The following is a 12569-nucleotide window of genomic DNA, read 5'->3' as shown; positions in this document are numbered from 1 at the left end:
ACTATGGAACCAACGTATAGTCTGTATTTTCAATTATGCAACATTTAAGACTCAAGAGTACATCTGCTTTAAGTCTTTAGAAGAAAAACAAGCAACTTCATATTCATATTTAATTCCAAAAGTAAAAAAATTTTAAATGATTTATTGCTACTTAAATAAATGAAACCAATCATTAAAGCAACTGTGTTGGGAAAGCTCAGAAGGAATGAGCCCTAAAATAAAGCAAACTGACCTGCTAGTTTTCCAGAGTCAGATTCATATTTCACAGGAGAAATAGGACAGAAATCTATACAATCTTGAGACTTTTGGTTAAGACAAAATAATAATGGCCTATTTGTCCCTAAGTTATAAAACAGCAGATAAATATATATTTGACATCCCACTCTTATGGCCCATGAGAGGTTCTTAACTTGCTTGTACAGGGTCCAGTCTTGAGTCAAGAATCAGAGGCAACCCCTTAGGGTGCACTCTTCTGCCAAGGAGCAGAGGCTGTGCAGCACAGGCTGTCTATCTAAACAGCGGCTCTGTAACACACATACATGTTACAGCTGTTGTTTTGGTTTTTTGCAGCACAAGCTGTCCTGAAACTCACTCTATAGACCACGATGCCCTATAATTCACCTTCTTCTATCTCCCAAGTGCTGAAATTAAAAGTGTGCATTATTATGCCCACCAAAACAAAGACTCTTGATAAGCTACACCTACCCATATATCTACACATCTACCTACATACCTCAACTGAGACCCAGAATGAGATAAAAAGAGCAACCAAGATATTTTCCTCACATCTTTTCTCACCATCCTGTCCTTGCTATGAAAGATAAGCATCTTTTTCTTTAGCACCCAACACCCTAACGCAAAAACTTTCCTATGTTAAGCAAATCATGTGGGGTGAGAAAGTATTTCACCCTAAGCTTGAAGATAGTATCCAGAGCTACACATACAAGCTCAGGAGCAGACAGGAAGTCACTCTGGAAGATGGCTGAATGAGTCCACTGCCCTGAGCACAACCATGAGCTGCATTCATGCGTCCTGACTATTAAGCAGTACAGAGAATAAAGTACTGTATTACCATACTCGGGCAGACTACGATTACGGGCAATGATTAGCCTACAACAAATTCTAAAGCATATTTTGCCATCTCTTTATCATTACAAGCTAAATTTGTATTCTTATCTGTACACAAATTGAATAATATGTACGGAAGGCTCTCTCACCTCTTTATTTCCTATAGAACCTAAGAGTTTATATGCATTTAAGATAGGCTTCTTAAATTTGAGATATGATAGCTTTAATTATTATTCTTTAAAGACTATTTTATTGATTTCTTGAGACGGGGTTTCTCTGTGTATCCCTGACCATCATGGAAATCAGTCTGTAGACGAGGCTACCCTTGAATTCTGAGATTCACATGTTTCTGCCTCAAGTGCTGGGATTAAAGATGTGTATCATACACCCAGGTGATCATTTCTTCATTAAAAACTTGTGTGCTTGTGCTTCTGAGTGTGTCTGCTTCTGAGTGTGTACGAGTGCACACTAGCATTGGTACAGATGAAGGCATCAGAGTTTCTACACCTGGACTCGCAGGTACTTGTTTGCCACCCAAAGTGGGTACTGGGAACTAAACTTAGGTCCTCCACAAGAGTAGTAAGTGTTACTAACCACTGAATATCTCTCGGGAATTAACTGCGATTCTCTTGCAGATAACAACAATCTAGTCTCATGTACAAGTGATGGAGACTGTCTAAGTAGTTAGGAAATTCAAGTAAAAGCTGACGTCCCATTCCTATAGCAGTGCACTAAGTCTTTCATGACATACACGAATGACCCAAATACACTTTCAAACATCTCAAGTCGGTTATCATTTTGAGTATTATGTACTGTATGATTTGGTTTAAATATATAACTTTTATTTCATTATTAAGTGGATACCTGTGACAGCAGGTGCCTGGGTACCACAGCTGACTGGGAAGGGCAGATTTAGAAAGTTCTCGTTTTAACAGGGGACTAGACTCAGGTATTTGGGCCTGCAAATCCTCTTTAATCTTAGAGGTTCATATAATATCTATTTTTGAAACAAATAAACAAGTAAAAAAGAAAGAAAGAAAAAAAGAAAAAACCCCAAAACCCATGTATATGACACAAAATTGAAAAGCTACAAAAAGATGTCAATTAAATGGCTTTTCCTCTTTAGGTCTGTCATACAGCCACCAGCAACCCTTCTTATTAGAGGACCAGTATCACAAACTTCTAGTCCCATTTTTATGTGAATATTACTGAAAACTATAGGTTTTGGCAGAAAATATTCTGTCTCCTTGAGATTTATGTAGGAATTGAAGGCATCCCCATATATTACTAAATAGGAACTGTATAGCATGGAGATGTGAATGAAGAAAGTACCTAATTAAAAAAAAGAAAAAAAAAAGATGTCTTTTCAAAACAGTTGCTCACCCATACACAAGAAACAAGTTAAAAAACAAAAAAAAGCCTCCATTTAAAGTGATTTTGTGGTTCTTTGTGTAGGGCCGAAGCTTGTCTACTGGTTGAACAACTAACTATTCATGCTTGTTTAGCTGATATGAAAAGATTACATTTAAAAATATACATGCATATACATACATGCATGCAATGAGAAAAAAGAACAAGAGGTGGGTGTGGTGGCGCACCCCTTTAATCCCAGCACTGGGGAGGCAGAGGCAAGTGGATTTCTGAGTTTGAGGCCAGCCTGGTCTACAGAGTGAGTTCCAGGACATCCAGGGCTACACAGAAACCCTGTCTCAAAAAAAAAACCAAAAAACAAAACAAAAAAAACAAAAAACAAACAAACAAAAAAGAATAACAAAAGAGATCCGATATCTTTAAAAAAACAAAACAAAACAAAACAAAACAACAGGTTTATGAAGAGTTAGAGTATGACTTCAAAAACTTGAGGTATGATGAAATTCAAGCTAGAGGCATGAGCGGGAGCTAGTCAATGCAGGGTAATAAACACATCTTTCTGAAGTCAAGAATTGAAAAAGCTTTCCCTCCCGTACCGCTTATGAAAACGAAAGGCATCGCGTCTCGGCCTTTTGGCTAAGATCAAGTGAAAATGAAAGGCACGCTCTAGACAATGTAGAGAGAAAAAAACCAATCCTATTACTCAGGCTCCACACACATTATGAAAAACCCGGTGAGAGTGTGACCAGGCGTCTGCACAGAGGGACCAGAAGAAGCACCCAACTGTTCAAGACTAAAACCTGGTATGAGTAGGTTGGGGTTGTGTCCACAGAAGAGATATGAATCCAGTAAAAATGACAAAAGATGATGAAGGAAAATGAAATCGACTTAGTTTAGAGCATGGTTTCCAATGTGTAGATGTAAGAAGGAAAGTGACTAACTGCAGAGGTGGTCCAACAGACCAACCTTTTCTTGCCACCTGTGCACAACGTGTTAAATAGAGCTATGATGACATCCAAAATTCAATCCATTTAAGTATATTCCAGGAACACCTGTGATATACGCAGCAGCAATGATGTATGTTTGAGGAGAAAATGTCTCTCTGTTGACCAGTTTCCATGAACACAAATCTATGCTTGCCATTTTAGTCTGTGTAGACATGGAATTAGGTTAGAAGAAACTGAAGTAAATAGACAGTGATTTTAAGAATGTGAGAGAATTTTTAAAAATTCAATAAAATGAATATATTATTTCTAAAAGAAACCTCTGGGTCGAGGTTTCTAATTTATCTCAAAAGTAATTATCAGGTCTCCCTTCTTTCTAAGTGTCAATACCCAGATGGATGGAAACCCAGAGCACCTAGCTATGTGCAACAGGCCTGCACACAGGCACACAACACTACTGCTGGTGTGGCCCAGAGCAGCTCAGCAGTAGATGAAATGCAAAAAACAGTTATGTTCCTGAAGGGTTCCACACAGCAATGAGGGTGTTGAAAAGCCAGAAGTAACCCGTCTGTTTAAGAGCTAGATGCCGAGACTCTAATTACCTCTGCATGTGAGGGTGACAAACACTGAATAACAAAGCTGTTTATAGACACAGCAGAACAAAGTAAGAGTAAGAGAAACTTGGAATGCTTTGTGAAGCTTGGCTAATTATAGTAATTTAAGTGAATACTTTGCCCCCTGATTACTATGCAGCACAAAAATGACTATGTGGGGTGAGCTCGATCAGCCCCAGCTATGAGGCAGTAAACTCAAACATGAAAGCTAGACAGCAGAAACTTTGCAATACAATTTAAAGGGAAACTAAGTTTAATACTGAACACCAGAAGCCAGGAGTGGTGATGCACGCCTTTAGTCAAGGACCAGTAGCAGGTGGAACTTTGAGTGGAAGACCGGCCTGGAGTGTGACTCTGAATTGTAGAATAAAGAACAAAAACAAGTGAAAAACCAAGAAGAAAGTGTTCCTTAATCTGTATGTTTATGAGAAGTGAACTTTAAAATCTTATTTCTAATATGAGATTATATTTATATGAAGGCATAAGGACAAAATGAGCCTGCAAAATGGTTCCCTGAGTGATGAAGTGTGTCTGATGGCCTGATCTTGATACCCAAGGCCTATATGAAGAAAGGAGAGAGAACCAATTATGTAAGGACTTCATCTGACCCTCAAACGCATTGAACCTAAGGGACACGTGGAAGCTACCGCAGGGCCGTGACCGTGTGTTTCTGGAGCTACTCACATAGGTGAGATCACTTATGAACCCTTCCTAGCTGAAAGCTTATCTGCCCTACTTATTTCACTGTAAATACTTAAAAGAGATGACTCAATGATTAAGAGCACTGGCTGCTCTTACAGAGGACCTGAATTTGATGGCAAACGCCTGCATAGCAGGTCACCAACGTCCAATTCCAGGGACCAGATATCCTGCCCTACTTTCAGCAAACCCTAGGCACAAACATGATACAGATGCACACACAGGCAAAACACCCACAGGAAAACAAAAAACAAAAAAAAACCCCCATCCAACCCAATTGTTTAGAGAGCGCACACCATAGTTATGATTGTGTACTGCTCTTCCCCAGGGCCTAATTCAATTTCCACACCCACAGCAGGTGGATCAAAACAACATATTTAACTCCCATGTCAGGAGAGGCAACGCCTCTGGCCTCTATGAGGCATACACACACATACACACACACACACACACACACACACACACACACACACAGACATACACATATACATGATTAAAAATTAAAAACAAACAAAAGTTAACAAAAACAAACACAAAAGGGACGTGTCAGTTGCGCTGTGGGTAATGGGAGAGTGGAAATGGGGAAGGATTAGGAGGGACATCTAACAGTGGCTGGTCCAGATTGGTACCAGAAAAGTCAGGGAAAACCAAGATTAAGGAATTGAAGATCAGCAAAGGCAACAACAGGCCTGCAGACAAAGGAAGGGGGAAGCTCTTGTAGCCTCCAGTCTATTGCCAATAAAATAGCTCTTCCTTAGAGATATTATGTACAAGTAAGAATTCATACACATCTGAGCGTTATGGAGCACATATAACCCCAGCATTCAGAGGCAAGTGGGTCACCAAAGCTACACAGTGATATCCTGTCTCAAAATAACACAAACAAGCAAAACTCAACAGAGTTAAGAGGCAAGGAGGCGATGTACCAATAACACGACAGGAAGGCATGAAAAGAGAAAACTTTACAACGACGGGACAAAATCAGAGAAAAGGGAAACAACAAATCTCACCTATATTAGTACTTCTATGTACAACCATGCCTCAAAACTCACAAAAATGCTAGGCATGGTGGTACACGCCTTTAATCCTGGAATTGGGAGGTAGAGGCAGGTTGGAGTGAAAAGGGTAAGAGAAAGAGCAATGATATAGATTTAAAAGTATCTTTGAGCACAGCATGATTAGTGCATGCCTTTAGTCCCAGCATTTGGGAGGTAGAAGCAGCTGGTAAGTTCGAGGCCAGCCTGGTCTATGTAAGAGAGTCCAGGAGAGCCAGGGCCTATTACACAGAGAAACCCTGTCTCCAAAAAACAAAAAGCCAAGAAAGTTATTTTTCTTTGAAAAATATGTGCAAGAAAAAATATGCAGGATGTTCAGGTATTACAGTAAATGCAGACATGTGCCTGGGTTGACTGAGTCCTGCTGTGGCTTGTAAGGATGTCTCTGGGAAGACTTCCTCCGGGACTTCTATCCACCTGGGTCAGGGGAGCACAAAATCCAAAGAATGGTTCTATGTTTTGAATTGATTTACCTGGAAATTTGCTATGAATCATACCTCACAGCTTCAACAGATTAAGTATTCACACTAGCAGAGTGGTGTGAAAGAACACTTGCTCTCATGTGTGAGGTAATGCCCAAAAGATTTGATTAGGAATGCTCCAGAAACTACTGGTTCTTGAAATCTGGTAAATTATAATGGAAGGAAACCACTCAGGAAGAATGGATGTAAAATTTTTAAATTTCATATATTCATCTTTAGAATGTTTTAAAATGCTAAATTAACACTAAGCGTGGGAAAATAACATTTTCCTGTCTTCTTAAATATGCAGTGCAGCCGATACTCTGTTATAAATAGAAAAAAAACACCCCCAGAAAAGCTGGCAAATTCAAGAAGAAAAAGCTATTTTAGGCTCTCTCTTTTCAGTCTGTAATGTCAGGATGAAGTATTTATACAAAAAAGAAGATTTTGTCTTAAAAATCATAAATATTTCAATGTGGTAAAAATTATTTGAACACTGGTTCCACAGACAAACTAAAAATGAAAAGATAAATGAGACCCTAGAGGGGAAAATTCAAACTATTCCTTCCACTGGTGGCCTTCACAAAGCTAAAGACAACAATGAATGAAAACCCATCCCCCACAGGACCGGATCTACACTCAACACCCTGGTCGGTTCAGCCTGGGGATTTCTTAACCTAGAAATGCCATTCACAGCACAGCCATCCTGCTGGGAGGCAGGCTCTCTATACTCAATGTTCCCAATTAACTAAAACAATGCGACCATTCATGGCTCCATGCAGCACGGGAAGGGGCTGTAAGGGCAAACCTTGGCTTTAGTAGCAGCTGAGGCCAGAGCAGCTGCTGCGGCTGTGGCAACGTTTCCTTCCGAAATCTCGTGTTCCACTTTCTTCTTCCCGGCATCGCTTTCTCTTTCTTTACATGTATCAGTGAGCTCTTTGTTCTCTTCATTCTCCTTTTCTTCTGAAAATTATTTTTAAAAAAGCTTCATTAGGGTGTAACTGCCTTAGTGACCCATCTTAACCACTTGTCCCACATGATAAACCAGGGATGATGTTATAGAGATTCCAACACCCTTTTCTACTGTTTCAGAGTTTCAGTGAATCACCCCCTGCATTTAGGTATGCGTCCATGAGGATACTTTGGAAGTGACACACTCTGTCTCTGTGTCATTTTTCTCAGGACAGCGCCTTTGGATATGAGTGGTAACCTGGAAGAAACACACAGCCTAAGACTCCTATCTGTTCAAGAGGCAGCAGAATGATCTGAACACGACCCCTAAGTCTGAACAAAACCAGACAGGGAAGTAGTACTCCACAAGTCTGAGACAGACATGATGGGTTGTTACTGCAACAGACAGAATAAAGTGGCATGATCTGGACAGACGGAGTGACATGACACCTCTCCAAAAGAACAAGGGCGATAATAAACACAAGAGAATAAAGACAGACACAAACGCAGACCAAAGGACAAGGGCATGAAGTGTCAGTCAACAATTTGCTTGACTGTCAATAGGAAACGGAGAGAGAAAGCAGAGGCCAGATAAGCACTGGTATCTCACTGTTAAATAAACCCGAGAGTCATGGTGGGATCGAACCTTTAACCTCTGCACTCTGGAGGACTGAAAAGTCAGCTTCTCTAGAGGCTTAGACTAAAGGACAGCAAGGACAAAGACTGCTTAAATTATAGACTCAACTTAAGGCTAGCTTGGTCAACTCAGTAATATCCAGCCTCAAAAATTAAACAAGAAACAAACCACCAAGCAGGACCATGAATTTGGCCCAGTGGTACAGTGTGTAAAATACTGTAGGCTCAATTATCCCCCTTCACCCTAAATCCAAAGTCATTTTAAATGTCAGCATAGGGGCAAAAGCCTGCAATTCTCCTACTTGGGAAGAAGTGGCAGGAAGATCAGCAGTTCAAAACCAGCATTAGCTACAAAGCAAATTTCAGGTCAGCTTGGGCTATTCGAGCCACTCTCTTAAAACAACAGTCACGAGACTATCTCAAAGTGGTCAAGAGTACTAACTGGCAGTCCTTTCCAGGGCCACAGCTCTACTGAATGTCAGCACCTGAATGTCAGCTCATATAATTGTCAAGAACTCTAGTTCCAAGGGTCCAACACTCACTTCTGGCCTCCAAGGGCAATGCAGACACAATGTGGTACATAGACATGCACACAGGAAAAACACCCACGAACAGAAAATAAAGTCAATCTCAGGAACTTAAACATACACGGGTAGTTGATGCATAACATCTCTGAGTTTGAGGACAACCTGGGTTACATTGTCTTTTGTTTTTGTTTTTCGTTTTTTTTGAGACAGGGTTTCTCTGTGTAGCCCTGTAGACCAGGAACTAACTCTGTAGACCAGGCTGGCCTTGAACTCAGAAATCTGCCTGCCTCTGCCTCCCAAGTGCTGGGTTTAAAGGCGTGCACCACCACGCCCGGCTGGATTACATTGTCAAATACGCATATTCCACAAATACTACTAACAATTAAAAAAAATTGTTCTTAAAAAATAATAAGACATCTTTAAAGAAGGAGAGGGTATTTCTGTACCAATGACCAGAACTTCTCTATTGTCTTTGTACAGTTAAAAGGATTAACACTAAACCATGCTCGGGCCCAAGTCACCTGGCTTGACATCCTCACTGACGTCACTATCTTGTTCCTTCTCAGTGTTTTTTTCATTCTCTCGATCTTGTATTTTATCACCTTCATCCGATTCATTTTCCACTTTGTTTTCTGCCTGAAAGCCGTACAACAAGAGAGCAGTGGTAAGCGAGCAGCCTGTCAGGACTGAGCCCATCTGAAGCTAACAACAGGTTTATGGTTGTTGGCAAGCAATAGACTAGATTTGGAAGGGTCAGGTAAGGCAGACCTAAAGAGACTAATTCTGAGATACGTATTTGTAACCAACTAGGATCTTGGGTCTTCATGAGATGATACAACTCAAGCACATAGTGCCTGATGTTTCTGCAACCTCTGCTACTGAGACCAGGTTTACAATACCCAAGGAGTATCAGAGTAGCTAAACAATATTATTTATTGATTAAAAAAAAACCCATTAAATGCTACACACACATGCACACAGTAAATTTTCTGCCCCCCCCATTTTCATTTTCCCCACATACACATATGACATACATGTGTATGTGCACGTATGTTTGTAGAACACATACATGCACAGAGGCCTGTGGATGACATCAATAATGAACTCCAATCACTCTTCCACATTATTCAATGAAGCAGGGTTTCTTAAGTCATTTTGCTTGGGGATCCAATCTCTCTGCCCTCTGAGGCTAAAACTACAGATAGGCTAATGTACTGGCTGGTTCTGTGTCAAATTGACAGAAGCTGGAGTTATCACAGAGAAAGGAGCTTCAGTTGAAGAAACGCCTCCATGAGATCCAGCTGTAAGGCATTTCTCAATTATTGATCAAGGGTTGGAGGGCCCATTTTGGATGGTACTATCCCTGTGTTGGTAGTCTTGGGTTCTATAAGAGAGCAGGCTGAGCAAGCCAGGGGAGGGAGGTAAGCCAGTAAAGAACATCCCTCCATGGCCTCTGCATCAGCTCCTGCTTCCTGCTTGAGTTCCAGTCCTGACTTCCTTTGGTGATGAACAGCAGTGTGGAAGTGTAAGCTGAATAAACCCTTTCCTCCCCAACTTGCTTCTTGGTCATGATGTTTGTGCAGGAATAGAAACCCTGACTAAGACAGGCTATCATAGGCACTGGGCATTTATGTGGGTTCCGGTGAGCCAAGTGACAAGTGTGACCACTCCAGCCCCAATCAGTTGTTTTAAAGGGCTGGAAGCACTTGATAATCACTGGCAGAGGAAACCGGGATGAAATGATTTGTCAAGCCCCTTACTGATGGCTTTAGTAACACAGCAACAACACAGAAGAGTGATTTGCTTTGGTGACTGAAGACCTGCTCATTGGTTCAACATGTGAGTATTTTGCAGTTTCTGTGACCTTAGACAGATTACAGAACAGAATCCATAAAAGTCTCAGAAAGTCCCACTACCACTGACTCGATGAGGCTATTTTAATAGTTAAACTGGAGAGGCTGGAGAGATGGCTCAACAATCCAGGAAACTGGCGACTGTACAGAAGACCCAGGAGGGATTCCTAGTGTCCACTTTGCAGCTTACAACCCCCTGTAACCCCATCCCAGGGAAACCCTCTTCTAGCTTCCTCAGGCACCAGGCTACAAGTGGGGCAAAGAGGACGGGCTGTGGAGGGAACTAGCGACACTAAGCTCTCCGAGACTGTAAGTCAAGTAAAAAACCCACTGGTAGTCCCCTGAACTGGACTGGACACATCACAGAATCTGAAAACCAGCACGGGCAGAAGGTGCTGTATCACTTTTGGTAAAGAAATATCTGAGTAGCCTTTACCTTTTCAGGCTGCTGACCATCAGGATCTGTTTCCATCTTCTCTTCTTCAGATCCTTCTACAAATGAAAGAATAAAAATAATACGGAAATAGGTAAAAATCAGTGTATTGTAAAACATCTGAAATGTTTTTCCAATTTTGTATATATAATTAGTAACCTGGTTTCTAAAGAAGTCAGACATAACACATAGTTTACAAGTAAGTATAAAAGGCATGAGAGTAACAAAGTCAAAATAAATGCTGTCAAAAGCAGAGCAGTGGCTAAGAAAGGAGGGGATGGTAGATGAGATATCAGGGTCAACAATTATGGCTGAAATGATGTTACTATTTTTTTCTTGATCTAGCGCTGTTGATCATAATGATTTTTACTTGAGAAAATGCACTATGCTCACATGGATTTTCTGTATATAATGATATATTTTCTATACATAATAATTGGAAATGTTACAGAGTAAATGTAACTCATTTTATCTAGCAGATATTTAATGTGTGCATAATCAGTAACACACTATAAAAACATTGCTTAGGCCTGCATTTGCTGAAACCATAAGAGGACCTAACTCTGGCCAGTGAGAGCAAAAGTCAATTAGTCTGCCACAGCACACAGGATATGACCCGCCTCAGCCATGGAAGTACAAATGACGAAGGAACCATGAAAAAGAAAACACATATAGTCAAAATATCAGTATTAGGAAGACAAAATATATAGTTATGTATATGTGGTCCCAATTTAAGGAATGGAAAAAGGGTGATAATGTTGCTCTAGACTACCTAGGAAATACCTAGTACAGTTTCACAGAAATGAGCTAAGAGAATCTTTATTTTACATGATTTTTTTTTAAAATAAGGTTTTTGCTGCTAGAATTGGAGGAAGAATATGATCTAAAGTCAATCTCTGGGATGGGGTGCAGTAGGCAGATAATGCTATAGAAAACGAATATTGTTTAAAACAAAACAAAACAAACAAACAAACAAACAAACAAAACAGGCAAAGGCAAACACTTGGTTTTTTTGGTTTTCTGAGATAAGGTCTCCCTGCGTAGCCCTGGCTGTTCTGGAGCTCGCTCTATAGATCAGGATGGCCTTGAACTCAGATGTGCCTGCCTTTACCGACCAGTTCAGGCAAAAACTCCTTAAACACTCTATAAATTTTTATATTACGCTACTGTAAAAGCAAGTATTTATCAGCAATAAGAGGATTTTAACACTCTAAACTGGATTGTTTTTAAGAAAAGCAATGCTCAAAGCTATTAATTAGGAAAACAGTTGTCTAGTTTTGGAACATGAATCCACCAATCTCCTTTTTCCCAGAATAATGGTCAAATAGCAGCTACCTTTCCAAAGTCACAAGCACACAGTGCCAGAAGTAGCACCAAATTATGAAAACTCTAGAACCAGGACTTGAATGGAGACATCTCATCAACACGTAATCACTGTCAAAAAGTTAAACCCTGGTCAAATCAAGGTGGAAGAACAGACTACCCTCTAATTTTGCACAGGGCTGCCCAAAACCATAATCGGTTTGGTTCCAATTCAATGTTCAACCCAGCCCGTAGCAACAGCACTAATTTGGACTTAGGGGGCTGATGTGTTGCTTATTTGTGCTTTTTATTGTTTAAAGGACAAGATCTCACTATGTAGCCATGGTTGGCCTAGAAGTTGACTATGTATCCAGTCTGGCCAAAAGTCACACATATTTCCCTGTCTGCCTCCCCAGAACTGAGATTAAAGGTGTGCTACACTGAGGTCAGCTACAGATTTGATTGAAAGATAGATAAAACAGTATTTTTTTTTAAATGAGGGCATAAAGATGGGAGTGAGGTATGTTTAGGGTAGGAGAACTGGATTTGAAGTGTCGAAAAATGAGCAAGATTCATTATTTTTTAAGAAAATTTCAAGTTAAAAGAAAATAAGTATATGGTAGCAGTGTAGAAAAGACAACAGAGGATAACCACA

The 12569-nt window shown here is 40.3% G+C and overlaps 1 protein-coding gene across 1 annotated transcript in view; it reads right to left on the bottom strand.

Annotated features, from left to right (window-relative positions):
• The window catches only part of Smarcc1 (SWI/SNF related, matrix associated, actin dependent regulator of chromatin, subfamily c, member 1), a 108155-nt gene that overhangs the window by 27005 nt on the left and 68581 nt on the right, over nucleotides 1–12569 (bottom strand). Inside the window, exons 22-24 of the mRNA NM_009211.2 lie at nucleotides 10616–10671; nucleotides 8848–8962; nucleotides 7021–7175 (exon numbers count right to left, since the gene is read on the bottom strand). Of these exons, the coding sequence (NP_033237.2) occupies nucleotides 7021–7175; nucleotides 8848–8962; nucleotides 10616–10671 (326 nt within the window). The remainder of the gene's footprint in view (nucleotides 1–7020; nucleotides 7176–8847; nucleotides 8963–10615; nucleotides 10672–12569) is intronic.

Source organism: Mus musculus, chromosome 9, assembly GCF_000001635.26.
Source record: "Mus musculus strain C57BL/6J chromosome 9, GRCm38.p6 C57BL/6J".
NCBI lineage: Eukaryota > Metazoa > Chordata > Mammalia > Rodentia > Muridae > Mus > Mus musculus.
This window is presented reverse-complemented; position numbering and strand designations above follow the sequence as displayed.